The sequence below is a fragment of the Amaranthus tricolor genome, chromosome 2 (genome assembly GCF_026212465.1).
Source record: "Amaranthus tricolor cultivar Red isolate AtriRed21 chromosome 2, ASM2621246v1, whole genome shotgun sequence".
Taxonomy (NCBI): Eukaryota; Viridiplantae; Streptophyta; class Magnoliopsida; order Caryophyllales; family Amaranthaceae; genus Amaranthus; species Amaranthus tricolor.
The window spans coordinates 40,324,930-40,341,245 of NC_080048.1; the positions used below are offsets into that span (position 1 = coordinate 40,324,930).

At 32.4% G+C, this 16,316-nt stretch overlaps 2 protein-coding genes across 3 annotated transcripts; both read left to right on the forward strand.

Annotated features, from left to right (window-relative positions):
* Positions 1–1,261: 1,261 nt before the first annotated feature.
* LOC130806081 (rho GDP-dissociation inhibitor 1-like) lies at positions 1,262–6,455 on the forward strand. Of its 2 annotated transcripts, XM_057671002.1 has the most exons (5): positions 1,263–1,834; positions 1,957–2,023; positions 3,647–3,865; positions 4,612–4,736; positions 6,043–6,455. In XM_057671002.1, exons 1-5 carry the CDS (start codon positions 1,622–1,624, stop codon positions 6,118–6,120), a joined length of 702 nt encoding a protein of 233 aa, XP_057526985.1. In that variant the 5' UTR covers positions 1,263–1,621; the 3' UTR covers positions 6,121–6,455. The 2 variants fall into 2 exon arrangements, with proteins under 2 accessions (XP_057526986.1, XP_057526985.1); XM_057671003.1 differs by lacking the exons at positions 4,612–4,736; positions 6,043–6,455 and adding an exon at positions 4,416–4,605 and having other exon boundaries at positions 1,262–1,834.
* Positions 6,456–8,342: 1,887 nt separating this feature from the next.
* LOC130806082 (fasciclin-like arabinogalactan protein 7) lies at positions 8,343–10,581 on the forward strand. Its single transcript, XM_057671005.1, has 2 exons — positions 8,343–8,610; positions 9,597–10,581. Exon 2 carries the CDS (start codon positions 9,665–9,667, stop codon positions 10,424–10,426), a length of 762 nt encoding a protein of 253 aa, XP_057526988.1. The 5' UTR covers positions 8,343–8,610; positions 9,597–9,664; the 3' UTR covers positions 10,427–10,581.
* Positions 10,582–16,316: the final 5,735 nt, after the last annotated feature.

Below are 16,316 nucleotides of genomic sequence, written 5' to 3' on the forward strand. Positions count from 1 at the left end.
ATTTGAATGGAGTCAATACAATTTACAACAAATTCCCCTCTATTTCTCTAACAACCTTTAAATTCCTTATTTTTTTAATCTTTGAGATCTGCTAATATATGATATAATGTTCGGTCCAAACATAATGAATAGGCTAATGGTAGGAATTTAGTAAAATGAAAGATAAAAATTAATAAAATGGCTTTGGGCGATAAAAATAATGTCACTAATTTTAAAAGCGTCAATCATGCTATGAACATAGCTCCAAATATTACTTTATTATTATACTAAAGCAAATCAAAAGCGCTTGTGACTCGATGAATAGAGCATCTGCATGTGGAGTAGAAGGTTTGGAATTCGACCTTTACTGAACGCAGGTATTAGTTAGGGGTTTTTTGACAGCACGCATTTCTCTTTACTCCCTCCTTGGGGGAACGGGTATGATTTGTCCGCATCTTTTAGAAAAAAGAAAAACTCCTCGTCTGAATTCTACCTTATGTGAGATATTGTGAGTATCCTTTACCTTTACTGTACTAAAGCAAATCATTTAGAGCTCTTGAACCCAAAAAACAATACATTATGGGCTAGATGATGCTATGTGATGGTTTTAGAGTCTGGGATCGCTTGTATAGATCCAAAGAAAACAATATACATTTTTGGATAGATTTGGAGGCGACTCGCCTCACCTCCAAACGTCTTTTCCTTAATTTTGTTTGTTTGATATATACTCCATATATTCCTTTGAGTTTGTAGTATGACTCAAGTATATGAGAGTTTTTTAAGTCATAATTCATATGGTACAAACTCAAAGGATATTATAAATAAGGAAGATATGAGAAAGAAGGGAGTAAGATGAAAACATATTTTAAAATGGCTTTTAGCAACAAAAATTATTATCGCTAATCTTGAAAGTGTCACCCATGCTATGGACATAGCTCGGGACATTACTTTTATATCATACTAAAGCAAACTATTCACACTTTGTGGGCCTAACAAAACAACCATAACAAATTGTTTTGAGAGATGACCTCTTTGAGAAACGCGTTCTTTTGAGCCAACTTAATATATTATTAGAAAAAAATAACAAACGCGCGTTTTATTATCTGTGTTAACCTATTTAGAATTGATTTTTTAACATATTAAATTGGTATTCTAATCTACTCAAATTGGTATTTTAACCTACTAAAGTTGGTATAATGATCTAATTGAGAGTTGGTCTTCTTTTATCACTTTCTTGTAAAAACAACAAAAAGACAAATGTGCTTGCCCTCTATCATTCATAGGCAAAGTGTGGTTAGATAGAAAGTACAACCAATGTAGTGAACTTTCACGATGTTCGTTAGTGCACCTCACGATCTCTCCAATTCTGTTTCTCTCTCTTCACTCCTCTCTTCCTCGCTCCTTTCGGATCACCACAATTACCAAACAAATTTTCTTTTCCTCTTCTCATTCTTCTATTCCATTCCATCTTTAACTTACTTTTATCATATTCAAATTTGTGATTTTCTTCAATTCCATTAAAGGGTATTCAATTTGATTCATTTTATCATTCGGGTTGTTCTTAAATTTCAATTTTCTTATTTAATTTTTGTGGGTATTTTTATTGAGAAATTATAATAATTGGGTTTTTTTGGGTTAAAAAATGGGGTTTGATGAGAACAAAGAGATTGGAGAAAAAAGTGGAGCTGATAAAGAGATTGTAAATGAAGATAATGAAGAGGTAGAAAAATTTGGGAGAAAAATGAGTGAGAATTCTATTTATACAACAGATAATGAACATGAAGATGAAGATTATGATGGCAAAATTGATTTGGGTCCTCAATATACCATTAAAGAACAATTGGAAAAAGACAAGGTCTTTTAAATTTTTTTTAATGGGTGTTTTCTAATTTTTTTTGTCTAATTTTTTAGAATATTTTTGGATAATTTAATGATATTTCATCACATTGTATTTTTGTTATTGTTTTGGGAATGTAGGATGATGAAAGTTTGAGGAAATGGAAAGAACAACTTCTTGGAGGAGTTGATTTGAATGTAATTGGAGGTAAATCTATCATCATCATCATTTTATTTCTATGGTTTTTATTCCTAGATGTTTTCTAATGATGGTTCAATTATATTATAGAACCTTTCAATTTCATGTTATTTCATTAGTGATTTTAATGATGCTTGTACAACAATTTTGTATAATTTATTTTATTTTATATAAGCTAGGTAAATGCAATTGATATAACAACAATGTCAAAGCCAGTAGTTGTCCACATGAATTCTTATTCAGCAAGTCTTGTATATGTAGACTTTGATGAGACGGGTCCATACAAAAGGCCCATTAGTAAAAAAAAAAAAAACATCAAAAACTTCGAGGTTGTTTATTAATTCTAAAATGCCTAAATTTTAAGGTTGTAGCAGCCTCAATAAAGAATTAGTGTCTTCTTCTCCATTCATTATGCAATGAATATAGATCAAAATAATTAAAGGTTTTACCAATAATCTTGAGGATGAAAATAAATTTAAGAACTAGTTTGAAGCCTAGTATTTTTTAGTGTTTGATTGGATACTTGTCTAATTTTGTGATTGTAATTTGTAACCTACAACTTCTTGTATCATCATATCATACATTGATGATTAGTACTTGCTTTAGTCAGCCTAAGAGAGAGCAATATCATTGATCTTTCCTATCCGAATGTACTAGAGGATCCCGGTGTTTGGTAGTCATTGTATAGAATCTCTATGGACTAGTTATTCATACACATCTACGATTGATCTAATCAACACCTCAACTATATTTGTCGGATTCTTAACACTCCAACATGGGTATATATAACCTCGGATTTGCGATAAAATAGTCAAGTCAAACATATTGTCAAGATACCCGTGTTTGACACGAGCACCCGAGTTGTGTAAAATAGGTTTTGAGATAACACTCAAGCATTTTGTAAATTGTACCCTTATATATTTTCCGCGTGATACATGTCTTAACACAATTAGCTTGAACGGGCATAGTACCAAATGGGGAAAGAACAACTGTTTATGAAAGCTGTAAGCTTATGATTGAATTAAATCTAGAACTGTTTACTGTGCTTCTGTGCTTATCCTTGATGATTCTTCAAGCTGAAGGGTCCTTACATGAATAATGAACCAATGGCATATAGGCCCGGATCTTTAAGCTAATGCTTTTATCTATTATTTGACAATTGGCATGAAGTTATGATTGAATTCCCGTTCCTTTTTCTCTTGCGGGGCGGTTCAATCCAATGTGATGATAGTTCTTCAACTAATAAATTCGATGCAACCGCATTTTTCCTCAATTGCACATTTGAGCATCTTTAATCATGGCTTGCTAAAGTACATGAGCATTATGTTGTTTTCCTAGTGAAAAGGGTGGGGGGAATCATGAATATATATACTACTTTAAAGTTTTTATTGTCCTAAATCTATTAAAAGACTTGGTAAATCATGTGCACTTCTTATTTATGTGAAGCCGCAATTAATGTTTGTTACTAAGGGTCAATCAGAATAATCTCTTACATATCACTAACAAGGGTAAGGTTGCGTATACTCGACCGGTTCAAACCCCGCCCAAGTGGGAGATTGGGGTAATGAAAAAAATATGTTAGAGTATGAGAAATTTCCGCTAGTGTAATGATTTACTGTTCGATTACTACAGAAAGTCTGGAACCGGAAGTGAAGATCCTTAGCCTTGTGATCCTCTCACCAGATAGGCCCGACATCTATCTTCCAATGCCAGAGGATGGAAAACCAAAATCACCTTGGTTTACATTGAAGGAAGGTAGCCGATACAAATTGAAATTTACGTTTCAGGTTAACAACAACGTTGTTCTCGGGCTTAAGTACACCAACACTGTATGGAAAACTGGCCTTAAAGGTATGCTTTTTAAACTTATTTCTCAAACTCTTAAAATATCGAAGATCAAATTAAGACGTTTTTTGAACATAAGATGTAAGTTACAGAAATGCGTATGCTGAGGTGGATGTGTGGGCACACATTGATGGATCGAATTAGGAACCAAGAGTTTAGAGAAAAATTGGGGGTAGCTCCTATTTCTGGAAAAATGCGCGAAAATAGATTGAAATGGTTTGGACATGTGCAGAGAAAGACTCTCGCCACCCCTGTGAGGAGAGTAGAAAACATTATAGTAGAGGGCAAAAGGAGTCGAGGAAGACCCAGGAGAACTTGGGATGATCGGATAAAAGTTGACTTGCGTGAGTTAAACCTCACCGAGGGCCTGACTAGGGATAGGGGTAGTTGGAGGCGTAATATCCATGTTTTAGACTACTGATGTCCTCGTAAATTACCTCTTTGTATTCTTGCCATCTTGCTCCTGTCGTTTTTTTATTAGTTTTTTTGTCCCTTTATTCTGTAGGTGGGTATACTTATTTTTATTAATAAGCCTTTTTTTATCTTTCCCGTGTAGCTACGTCTCCGTATCTGTCTCGAGCCGGGGGACTCCTTTGGCCGCGCTCTCCTCTTGGGTATGAGTTGCCGCCGTCCTTCCCTCTCTAGACCCTATCCATAGCTTTTTCTATGAGTGGGATATACTGGGTTGGATGATGATGATGATGAAATTAAAGATAATGAAAGTATTTGGCTTATAATGAGCTTGTTTTCAGTGGATAGCACAAAGGAAATGCTTGGAACGTTTAGTCCTCAAGCGGAGCCATACGATCACGAGATGCCAGAAGAGACTACTCCTTCTGGCTACTTTGTGCGTGGATCATACTCTGCACGAACAAAGGTCAGCCTCATTCACTAAACTATATATTGCTTGCTTATGTGTGCAAACTTTGTACAATTATATCGCTCCACATTTTTTAATGAGTGAAAATTTAACGATTAAACCGAAAATTCTTATATTGCATTATTGAGAGGATAGCTTGAATCGATTTAAGGGATTGTAAAATGTTGCATTCTCAACACTTTGGCGGCATATGTAGTACGATCATGACTCACACATGAATACGCACCCTGAAAACGATCGCCAAATACTTACAATGTTAAGAACAAACAACAATGAGCAAAATTAAGTTTGACAAAGTAACAAACAAGGACACAAAGATTTAAGGAGGTTCACCCAATGATGGCTACGTCCTCCGTGGTGTGTAGTTTATGTTTATATTATATCAAATGAATACAAACAACACTTCAATATGAAGAATTACAATTGAGATAGAGATAACAACAATAGGCTATGTGTTTGGCTTAAGGGTTGTGTTTGATGTGTTTTGCATACTTGAAGTGTGGGTATGAGAGCCCTATTTATAGTGCTAGGTACTTGAAGATGAATGGCTCAAATAAGTACATAGTTAATTTAGGGTAATGAATATTATGAAATAACTCTAAGAACTTGAAAAGGCATTATCTCAAGAGTCACACACATGAGACTCTTCACCTTAATCTTCATTAACACCAATAATTCCCATGAATACTCTTCACCTTATTACACCCTTTTGGATTCCACAACTCAAGAGTCACACACATGAATTCAACCCTTTAATGTGCACTCAAGTTACACATTAGTATAGTATCATTTATAATCACATTAGTATACTACCATTCATAACACACCCAATTTGGATTTCCGCTTTTAAAATTTTTTTTTGTGGAAGAAAAACCCGCCTGGATGGGAGCCAACATAACGGCATTGGGTAATGTAGTTATGTTTTTGTTAAAGGGAAACGCTTGTTTTTATTGTGAGACAAAAATCCTCTTGTACATCTCTATTATATTGAAATTGTCAAAGTTTTCCACCTTTAGAAGGGATGATAAATATGACATTCTCATTACACTTAAGGACATGTCCTTAAGTGGTTCCCGCTTAGGTATACTTTGAGGGTCGGATATTCACAATTTTACCTCATAAAACCAATGATGTGTTTATAATTGACCCTTGATGAGAAAGTCATCTACAACTTTACGTAAATAAAAGGTGCATATGCTTTAGTGAGTTATTCAACTATATTTTATTAAATCTGAAAGTACAGAATTAAAAATCTTTTAACTCCATCGAGAATTGACACAAACAATGCGTTTTTGTTTTGCAGTTCCTTGATGATGATAACAAATGCTACTTAGAGATCAATTACACATTCGACATTCGTAAAGATTGGTTAACTACATGATTGAAAGAGTTTGAGCACTCTATAATCTCTTAACCATATCATCCCAATCTTTCTTGATGATTAATATAGGTTCTCAAACTTCTAATTGTTATGATCGCGTATTTTCTTTTTCTTTTTCTTTATCGAACATCAGAATGGAAAAATATGAAGAAAAAAACGAGAGGAGGATTAAACTTTGAAGATGTTCTTGTGTATTAGGAGTAGCTAACTTTGCCTGTTTCTATTGAAATTTCTGCGATTTTTGTAGTCTTTGTGTTATGTAACTTAAGACTCTGTTCTGTACGAGTTATTCGTTGATAAAACTAAATATATTATATTACGTCCCGAATTCTGGTTAAGATAGTGTTTGACAAATGACTTTTCAAATAGTTTTTTTTGTTGCGTTGAGTCTTTTAGCTTATTGGTTGTTCAAATAGTCAGAAAAAATGTGTTTGGTAAATGACTTTTAAGCCACTTACAAAGCTGATTATTAAAAATTAAAAAACTACCCTGATCAGTTTTTTCATTAGCATTTGACTTTTTAAATTATTTTTCTAATAAACAGTGAATAACCAATTTATATTTATCTAACTATTTTGTTAACAGTTAATTCCATAGAGTGATTAATTAAGAACATTGAGGTATACAACTAGAATGAGATTAGTCAATGTTTCTAAATAATATTAAATGATTACAAAATATTAACTTATTTAATTAGTGGCTAATGATTTGGGCAAATTTTATTTGGGTGTATTAGGGTGTCGGCAGTACTGTTTGTAGATATTAATATGTCATTACTTATTAGAGTCCATGGATTAATGGACAAACCCCCCTTTGAAGCTAAGTCAAAAGTAATTATTTAAATTAATCAATTAATTACAATTTTAAAAATTTTAAATAAAATAAAGTTTGCAATCATTAAATTTTGCTTTTATCTCTTGGATTGATAATTAGAAGTGTTTAGAAAGTGTGAGAAAATAAGATGTGTTGAGAGAGAAAAAAAGTCGAAAACATTTTTATAATTAAGTATCGATAATAATTAACTAAAATATGAATCATTAAAATTTAGTGGAAAATGATTTGAAAAACAAAGATAAGAAGACTTGAAGAGGCAAATAGGGAGCACCTTATTGATAGAGTTCTAAAGGGATTACATGGTTGGCATGAATCGTTAAATATATACAACCTACTTAAAAGCAATTTATAAATCATAACTTATTTTATAGCGAAAAAATAAGTTTGTATTCTTTAGTAGTCATGTTGAAAAGGATTTTAAATGTACCGAGTTGATCATAAAGACGTAAAAATGTAATTTTGTAGCTAATTGAAAAACTATTCATAATCTCAAGCCTTTTAACCCATAAATATAATAACCGTACAATTCCATTAACACATCAGTAAAAATTATTCAATATATAAGTTTTTTGAGAGAGAAGTTACTCAACTTTTAAGGTATCCTTTTAAAAAAAAGTTAGTGAATACCATTATTAGTTGTATATTAGTTGAAGATAATGCATATTAGAATAGGAAGAAACCCTTAAATATTCCTAGAAATTACTCTACATGGCATGAGCCAAGAGTCAAGAATCAAGATGTGCAAAACTATGATGATTGATGGGGTAGAGTGCAAGGTTGGAGACCCAATTGTAAACAATTTTAAGTTTTAGGGTTGATTTTGAAATCCCACCCTACACATCAACATCTTCTAGATCTCATTTTCCATCCAAGTACTCAAATACAATTATACTTTGTGGGTTTTTTTAGTTGAACCCGTCTTAACTTCAACATTATTTATCAACCAAATTGTCTTGTTTATTTTAGTTAATTTATAAGTTAAAAGATAGTCAAATGAGATCTACTTGAATTATCTCGATTTAAAGTTTATTAATATTTAGTTTTCATAATTTTTTTATTCGTAATTAGAGACATTAAGGATTGAAAATATGCATTAGAGAAACGCAAATGACGCAAGTAAAAAACAGCGATAATATTTTTATTTTATTTTAGTGTGTTAGGCAAATGAAGTTTTGCTAGTTTTATAGTTGACTTGACTTTTAGCTTTTTTATTGGTACAACAATCAAATTAGTCATAAATGCCTATTAAGCAGCTAAAAAAGTGATAATTAAGTAAAAAAAAATGCTATAAGCAACTTATTTAATGATTTTTAGCATTATGACCCATTTTTTTGTCTAATAAACCGCCGACAAGTAAATTTGATTAAATTTGTCAAAAGCATCTTACCCGATAACTAGCAAATCAGCCAATATTTTTATCTAATCAAACCATCCAATAGCTCCAACTAACCGTCATGTCTTTTATTTGTGAAAATTCATGTATTTGAGCACCAACCAAATCTTTTTTTATCTCTAAATCCCAGCTCAACAGCTGCTTTTGTAAGCTTTTACCTGCCAATAACGCTAACCCTTTAAATACACTTACATTTTAGCCTTCTCTACCAGTTGTCACTCCCACATTTCTTTTCTTTTAGTTCTCTGTATTCCTCTTTTCAGGTTAGTCCTCTACTTCTTTCCCTTCCATATGATTTCTGGGTTTGATTTGTATTGGTTTATTCCTATGTTAATGGGCATTTTTTTTCTGTTTTTTGGGTACATTATATTACATTACTGTTATGTTTACTGATCTAGATCTATTTGCATTAATGTACATTGCTTCCCAATGATTAGATATGCAAAAAAAAATCATGTCTTTTTAGTGAAAAACTGCTGATTTTGACCATTTTGAAGAAGTTTATTATGATCTTTAGTAAATAAATACTTCTGTATGTTGATTGGCCAAGATCTGTTATTGCTTGATTCTGTGGCACAAGGGTGAAGCCATCATATAGAGTGGTCGAATACTCGTCTTTATGTGTGTAAAGAACCAACCTGACTATCATTTTTTTTGTATATGTTATACAATTCGACATTAATAAGGATTTTGATTAATTGACCCGGGTCATATAGCAAGCATTGGCCTAGATTTCCTCTATTGTGGCATGATGGATCAATTTAGTAGAAATTTACTTCCATATTAAAAGTAGTTTTAAACATGTGTAAGATGTCAGATTGCATTGGACCCATAACTTGAAGCGCCTCAGATATTAATTTACATTAAACTTTTTATTATAGTTAAAATTATTTTCTTAGGCCATAAAATTTCGAAAATATTTTGAAAATAAGTCTTGTATGATACCGTCTCAACATGAGAGAGCCCATGTAATTAGCCTATTTCTCTAATTGATCACTTTTCTCTAATTGATCACTTTAAGATTGTAAGAGTCACTTTAAAACTATAACCGATCACTTTAAGGTATAACTTATAAGTGATCACTTTAAGACGATACGTGTATATTGAATCAGCCAAATAAAGATGATTTGTGTTTTCAAAAATAAACAAAGCCTGGAAAATTATTCCCCTATTGCATAATACTTCTATTATAATTTGAGATACTTATGATTGTTGTGTAATTTTCTAATGGGTTTTGGTCAATTTGCAGGAATTTGGAGAGAATTTTTGGAAATTTTATAAAATCAAAATAGTAATTTGCAATTACCCAATATAGAAATGGAGAAAGCCATGATTCTTGTGTTTACCACAACTTTGTTAGTGTTAAGTACTTCTAAGGTAAATGGTCAAAAAAAGGGTGTTCCAACCCCATCACCAGCCCCAGCCCCTGCACCAGGACCAACCTATGTAAACTTGACTGAACTCCTAAATGTAGCTGGCCCATTTCATACTTTCTTAAACTACCTTGAATCAACCAAAGTTATTGATACTTTACAAAACCAAGCAAACAATACTGATGAAGGTTTAACCCTTTTCGTACCCAAAGATAGCGCCTTTTCGTCTCTTAAGAAACCGTCTTTGTCGAACCTAACCCAAGACCAACTTAAACAGTTGTGCCTATTCCATGCTTTGCCTCACTACTACTCACTTGCGGACTTTCGAAACCTTAGTGGAATCGGGGGTGTCAACACCTTCGCTGGGGGCGATTACTCGTTGAACTTTACTGATGTGTCGGGTACTATCCATATGACCTCAGGGTGGAGTGTCACTAAGATTAGTAGCAGTGTTTGGTCTACTGAACCTGTTGCTATTTACCAGGTTGATAAGGTTCTCCTTCCTGAGGCGATCTTTGGTACCGACATTCCTCCTATGCCGGCTCCTGCCCCGGCTCCTGATGTCGCCCCGACTGCTGATGCTCCTGCAGATGCGCCAAAGGATGCAGACACGCCCACTACCTCGCCATTAAACTCATCTAACTCGTGTCGAGCTATGGCTAGTTTGGCTCTGGCATTAGCTGGAGGACTTGTTTTGTTCTTGTAAGAAGGGATTTTGTTGGTGATGTAACTTATATGAAATGGGTTTTTTTTTTTCCTAATAGTTCCTTTGATTGTTTTATGATTCTTTTGTTAAGGCATTTTGTTCACAAGATATTATACATTGAAAAACATTGTATGTGAATGTGAGATTGATTCTTAGTACCTTGTCTATCATTATTAGTTCCTTTGGTTTTTCTTTTTAGGTTTGTGAGACTTGTTTTTTTGAGATCTATGTTACTCAGATTTTTTTATTTTAGACATATCTAACACTTGGACACGTACCTATATCCGACATTAGTACAACAATATCCGAGTCCAAGTAACAGCTTGAGATATACGTATATGCATCTTATGTTATGCAATCCAAAATTCCAATTAAAATGTGTCATAGTATTATATATGTTTTTGTATAAAGATAGAGATAAATTATTCCATACAATTATAAAATAAAATGGGGAATACTTAATAAATTCCGCCTTAATGGAGAGACACTTAATAACATAGACGAAGATATACAAACAAGATGATAAATAGCACCTTTACTTTACCTTGCATATGTTTTTGCAACTTGATAGTGAAGGAAGGTATCATTTAGGTGCACTTTTGTTCCCATGAAGTTGTTCATTTTTATGATTAAAAGTTTTATGCTAATCATAGACATTTATTGATTTATTCTTGGAGTGAAGTGATATTTAAAACTTTATATTCTCTATGTGCTATGGATTTATTCTTATTTTTTAGTTTGTTCTTTAAATTTACCATTTTTTTATTTTTGACTATGACCTATTTTTTTATTTTTATTTACATATTTAACTTTTATTTTCATTTTATTACGCGTTTTTTTTCAGTTTCCGATAAAATATATATTTTATCATTTTTTATTTTTCGTGATATTCGCTCATTTATATTTGAAGCTATTTCTCTAACATAGATTGAAGTTGAAGGATAAGAATTTGAAACAGCGAAAGACACATTTATAAACAAAATTGCTATTAAGCATATGCAGAAGGTTGTTACATTTGATTTGATATAATCATACAAATTTAAATACTTAATTCCCTTTTTGTCATCACTTTAACTAAATATAATTCTTTTTATATAACTCATTTATAAAAACTTACATATTAAAAAAATATAAACATTGTCATTATGAGGAGTGTTTATAATATGCTAGTTTATGATGATAGAGTAGTAATAATATTAATGGGTTTTGTATCACATTCGTCCCGATTAGAGTGAGTATGGGAAATAATTTAGAGGGTAGTGGGTGGATATGTATGAAAAGTATTACCTGCTATGGGTAGTGGGTATGAGATCTTACATTTCATAGAGTCATATCCACCCGCCTCATCTCAAATCTGCAATGTATTACTTTATACTCCCTCCTATTCAGCCAAAGTGTCCAATTTTCATTTAGGGTCAATTCACTCTAAATGTCCCATTTCTATTTTTAGTATGTAATATTTACCCTTATATCCTTACTTCACTTAACCTATTTACTTTTATACCCCTATTAAACTCAACTAATTTACTCTTTTTTTTTATCCTAAACAATCAATTACACCATTCAAATCTAAACAACAATTAATCCTTCCCTCCAATTTAAACCCTAACTTACTCACCCCAACCCATTCCCCTTCCTTTTATCTTCTTCGTGTTCTTCACTCAACACCGCAACCTCCATTGTTCTTCTTTCTTAGAACCCTAGATATGGGTCTCTGATTCCCTTCATCGTGTTATTCTGGTTGTTGTTTCTTCTCCTTCTTTTCTCTCTTGCATTTTTCTTTGTCAGTTCTTGCTCTGTGTTCATGGAAAATCCTAAATCTCCCAAAACCTCCCCTCTCATGAACCCTAAATCGCCCATTAACTCACCTGGCCAGGTCTCGTCTTATACTAGAGGAAACTCGTCGCAATCATCAAGCGGCAAAAGAAGCCGCTGAAGATGCCACAGCCCTAAGAACCTTAACTCTCCTGATGTTTCCCCTCTCAAAATCCTAAAATCGCCTCTAGCAAACCCCGAGTATTATGACGATGAATGCTTTTTAGTTGAGACAGATCCAAAGTGGGGTAGAGAACTAGACTCTAAGGGTGAACCCATTTACATGGCCTGATCGTGAATATTCTTCTATTGATGTTGTTTTTTCTGACACTGATTGTGAGGATGAAGATTAGCTTGACAAACTTGGGCCATTTTCGAGCATGTTTCTGATGATTTGGTTGCGTTCTAACTGATGATAATTTTTCTTTTTAGGGTTTTTCGATGCATTATTTTCACATGCTCAATGATCTTCAAGTGAGAGTATTTTTTTTGCCACCAAAAAAATCGAACAAAAAAAGGGGTTTGGATTGTTTTCCTAAACTTTAAGCGCATACATGTTCGTTTTTTGCTCAATAATTTCATAATAAAAATGACAACTTTCTGTGAGTTTTGTAAAAAGAACCACTTTTTTCATTCATGTAAGCATGAGTACAAATGTTTCATTTTAAACAACATCAAAATTTTTATACTTGTTGTTTATATCTGAAACATCCCATTTTCAAGATCTCAAAAATTGTCCAAAAAAATGCATGATTTTCAAGGTTCACATGGTAAGTGGTTTCCTTCTTCGTGTTGCTGTTTTATTGTATGGGTTGCTGTTCATGTTGAAACTTGTTGTGTTGGTGTTCGTTCTTGCTGTTTTGTTCTTCCCAAAATGATGTTGATTGTGGTTGTTGTTCATGTTTATTCTTGCTTTTTTGTTCTTCCCAAAATTGGTGTTCGTTCTCTGTGTTGGTTGTTTGTTTATTGTTGTTGCTCCCAAAAATCTTCTTAACTGCTGGTGTACTTGCTGTTGTGGCTTAATCTTGCTATTGGATTTGTTGTTCATCGTTTTGGCTAGTTGTGATGGTTATGTTGACATGGACATTATCTTGGCCTTCTTCTATACCCCCTTGATACCCTATCATTTCCACCAACTCATTCATTGTCTCTGAACTGATTCTTGTGAATAAATGTTGAAGAGATTCAACAACTAATTGTTTGTCCACACTTAGATAGTCAGGCAATATCCCCTCCCTAACAGCTTTGGTTTTGTTCATATGTAGGATATAATAGTCAATACCCCCTTGCCTTTTCATGACCTGAATCATGCATGCTTGTAATGTTATGAACACAAATCTTAAACAATAAGGACTTAAATTGTCAAATGCATTACTCACAACGCTTAGTAATTGTGGTACATTGTAGGTTGTTTTCTGATATTGCAAAAATTGAATTGATCTAAAAAAACCTAGATCTAGTACATTCATGTCAGGAGAATTTGGTGGTTGTTGTACAAGTTATATAAAAAAATTATCTTTCATTGCCTCCTTCATAAACTATCTGTCATTGTGTGCTATGTGTGGCTTTGCATTATCCTGTTGAATGAAAATGTGCTTTGACATTCCGTGTGGCCACTTAGCTCTAATGGTGGGTAGGACATTAATTATGAGCATTGATCTCATATGCTCTTTGGTTATTGATTGTATTGGCTTTGTAACAGGCTCAAATTTCTTAATCTTAATCTTCCGATTAATTATTCCGAAATTTCTTTTCGAATTCCTAATCCTTTGGTTATCTAATTCAAATCACCTTTAATTCCTAAACCTTATTCCGATTTTTGTAATTTCTTCCAAATATTAAACTTAAAAATATATATATATTCTTAAATTTCTTTATAATCACTAAAATATTATTTTATTATTTTATACTACGAAAAGTAAAATTTTAATATTATATTTACGGTTTTATTAAAACGTTACGTTTAAATTTCGTTTTCTTAAACTAACTTTACTACTTATCATTTAAACTTTACAACTTTGATTTAATTATTTTATACCTAAAAATTAACTATATTTTTCTTATTAACTTTAAGTATAGTTTTAACTAAAATTTTCTAAGTAAACTATCATATTTTCATAATCAAACCTTAATCATACTTTCCCATTAATCTAAAACATTTCACTAGCATAAACTAGAACAAAAATTTGATGAATCAAAATCCTTTCTACATCAATCCATAATGTTCATCACTTACACAAGCTATCACCATTTCCTTACACAAGTTATCCTTCTTCTACACTCCAAATTCTTACACATCCACTTACACACTCCAACTCTTACACATTCACTTACACACTCTAAATCACTTACACAAGTTAACCTTCTTTTTCATACAATCTTATGAACTAAAAAGTTGCCCAAAACCCATTATAAATACCCCTCCTTAGCCATGAGATCACTTGCACCCCCATCATCAAATCTTTCTACCATTCTTTCTTATATCTTCACTTCATTAACATCTTACTAACTTTATACCCTTTTTATTTGTTGAAGAATCAAATGAAGATGGAGCTTGATCTTATCACTTCTTAAGCCAATAATCATCAACTTTTGAAAAGTCAAGTATTATCTTTTGGAGCTTGGATATCATTTTCTTTTGGGTAATTGAAGATCTACTTCTTTGAAGCTTGGAACCTTGAAGACTTTCTCTTTTGGAGCTTATTTCCTTAAGTTCTTATTATCCTATTATTATTCTCTTACTTGGTTTAGCACCACCTTCGGAGGAAAATGGTACACATTTTCTTAACTCTCTCGTTATGTGATATTTATTTATGGTTACTCGATAATATTAAAGCATGATCAACATGATCTTATTTTAGTCATTTAAACTTTATATGGTAATATTAAAGTCATATCCAGTTTAGTGATATTTTTGTCAAAACAATAATACTTTTGGGACACTCGAAAAAAGAGTCATATATATGGAAATTTTTGATTAATATGATAATATAAATATATATGAATTTTACTAGTTAAATAAACTTATGTGTTTAAAATGATTCCATATCATCTTGGTGTTTTGATAAATTTTTAATCGATTTATTGGTAAAATAGTCAAACAAATTTGTTAAAATGCTTAGCATTGTTTTTCTCTAAAACTCATTTCATATAGATTTTGGACCCTTAATAATTTGTCGGATTATGTTATTTTTATAGTGATGATAGATCCGTTTTACTATTTTACTAGTTATTTGATAAAATATGTTATTAAGTACTTAGAAATATTACCCTTGACTGTTATGATTATTTATGACACAATAATGACTTAGTTTAGCCTCAGGAATCTTAGTATAGCTACGAAAATTTGTTATTTAATTAATATTAATTTATTAGATAGTAGTAATTTGTTTCTATTACAAGGGTAGAATTGTCAAAAATTTGACTAGTGGAAGTTTGACTTATAAGAATGTAAACTATTTCGGTTTAGAGTCTTGTTTGATATTGCATGATATTGATTGTATGACTCTGATAGTAAGGTAACGTCGAACCATGGACCGGCATGTAAAATCTCGGCGTCCGTGTTAGCCGGCACGTAAAATGCGGTGTCAGACAGGGGGTCCGAGAAAAACCCATCCTGTGAAGTCTCGAGCATAACAGTATTGAGAGGAGTGACGACTCCCACCACAGTTAGGAATTAGGACTACGGTCCTCACCTAACCAGACCCTTACATATATCAGTTGTCATTATTGTTGTGATCTTGTGATGTGCTATGATGGTAAAGCTATGAGGCTTAATTGAACTTGATTAAATAAGCATTAAGGTTACCAAGTATTTAGTAGCAGTAATGAACTTCTGCAAGTATTGAGAATGTAACTTAATGGCTTAGTAAAGGTCAATAATGAGTAATAACCTTCTATATTGTGCTTGATGATTATTTTGTAAGCATGATTTAACTATCGCATCATAAGCTTATTGAGAAAATTGTACTCGGCTTTATCGCTGACCGATTTAATCGGCTGTCATCCGTATTATGGATGACAGTATTTTGCAGGAAAAAAAAATTAGCTCAGGTTTCGATCCAGGCCGCAACTT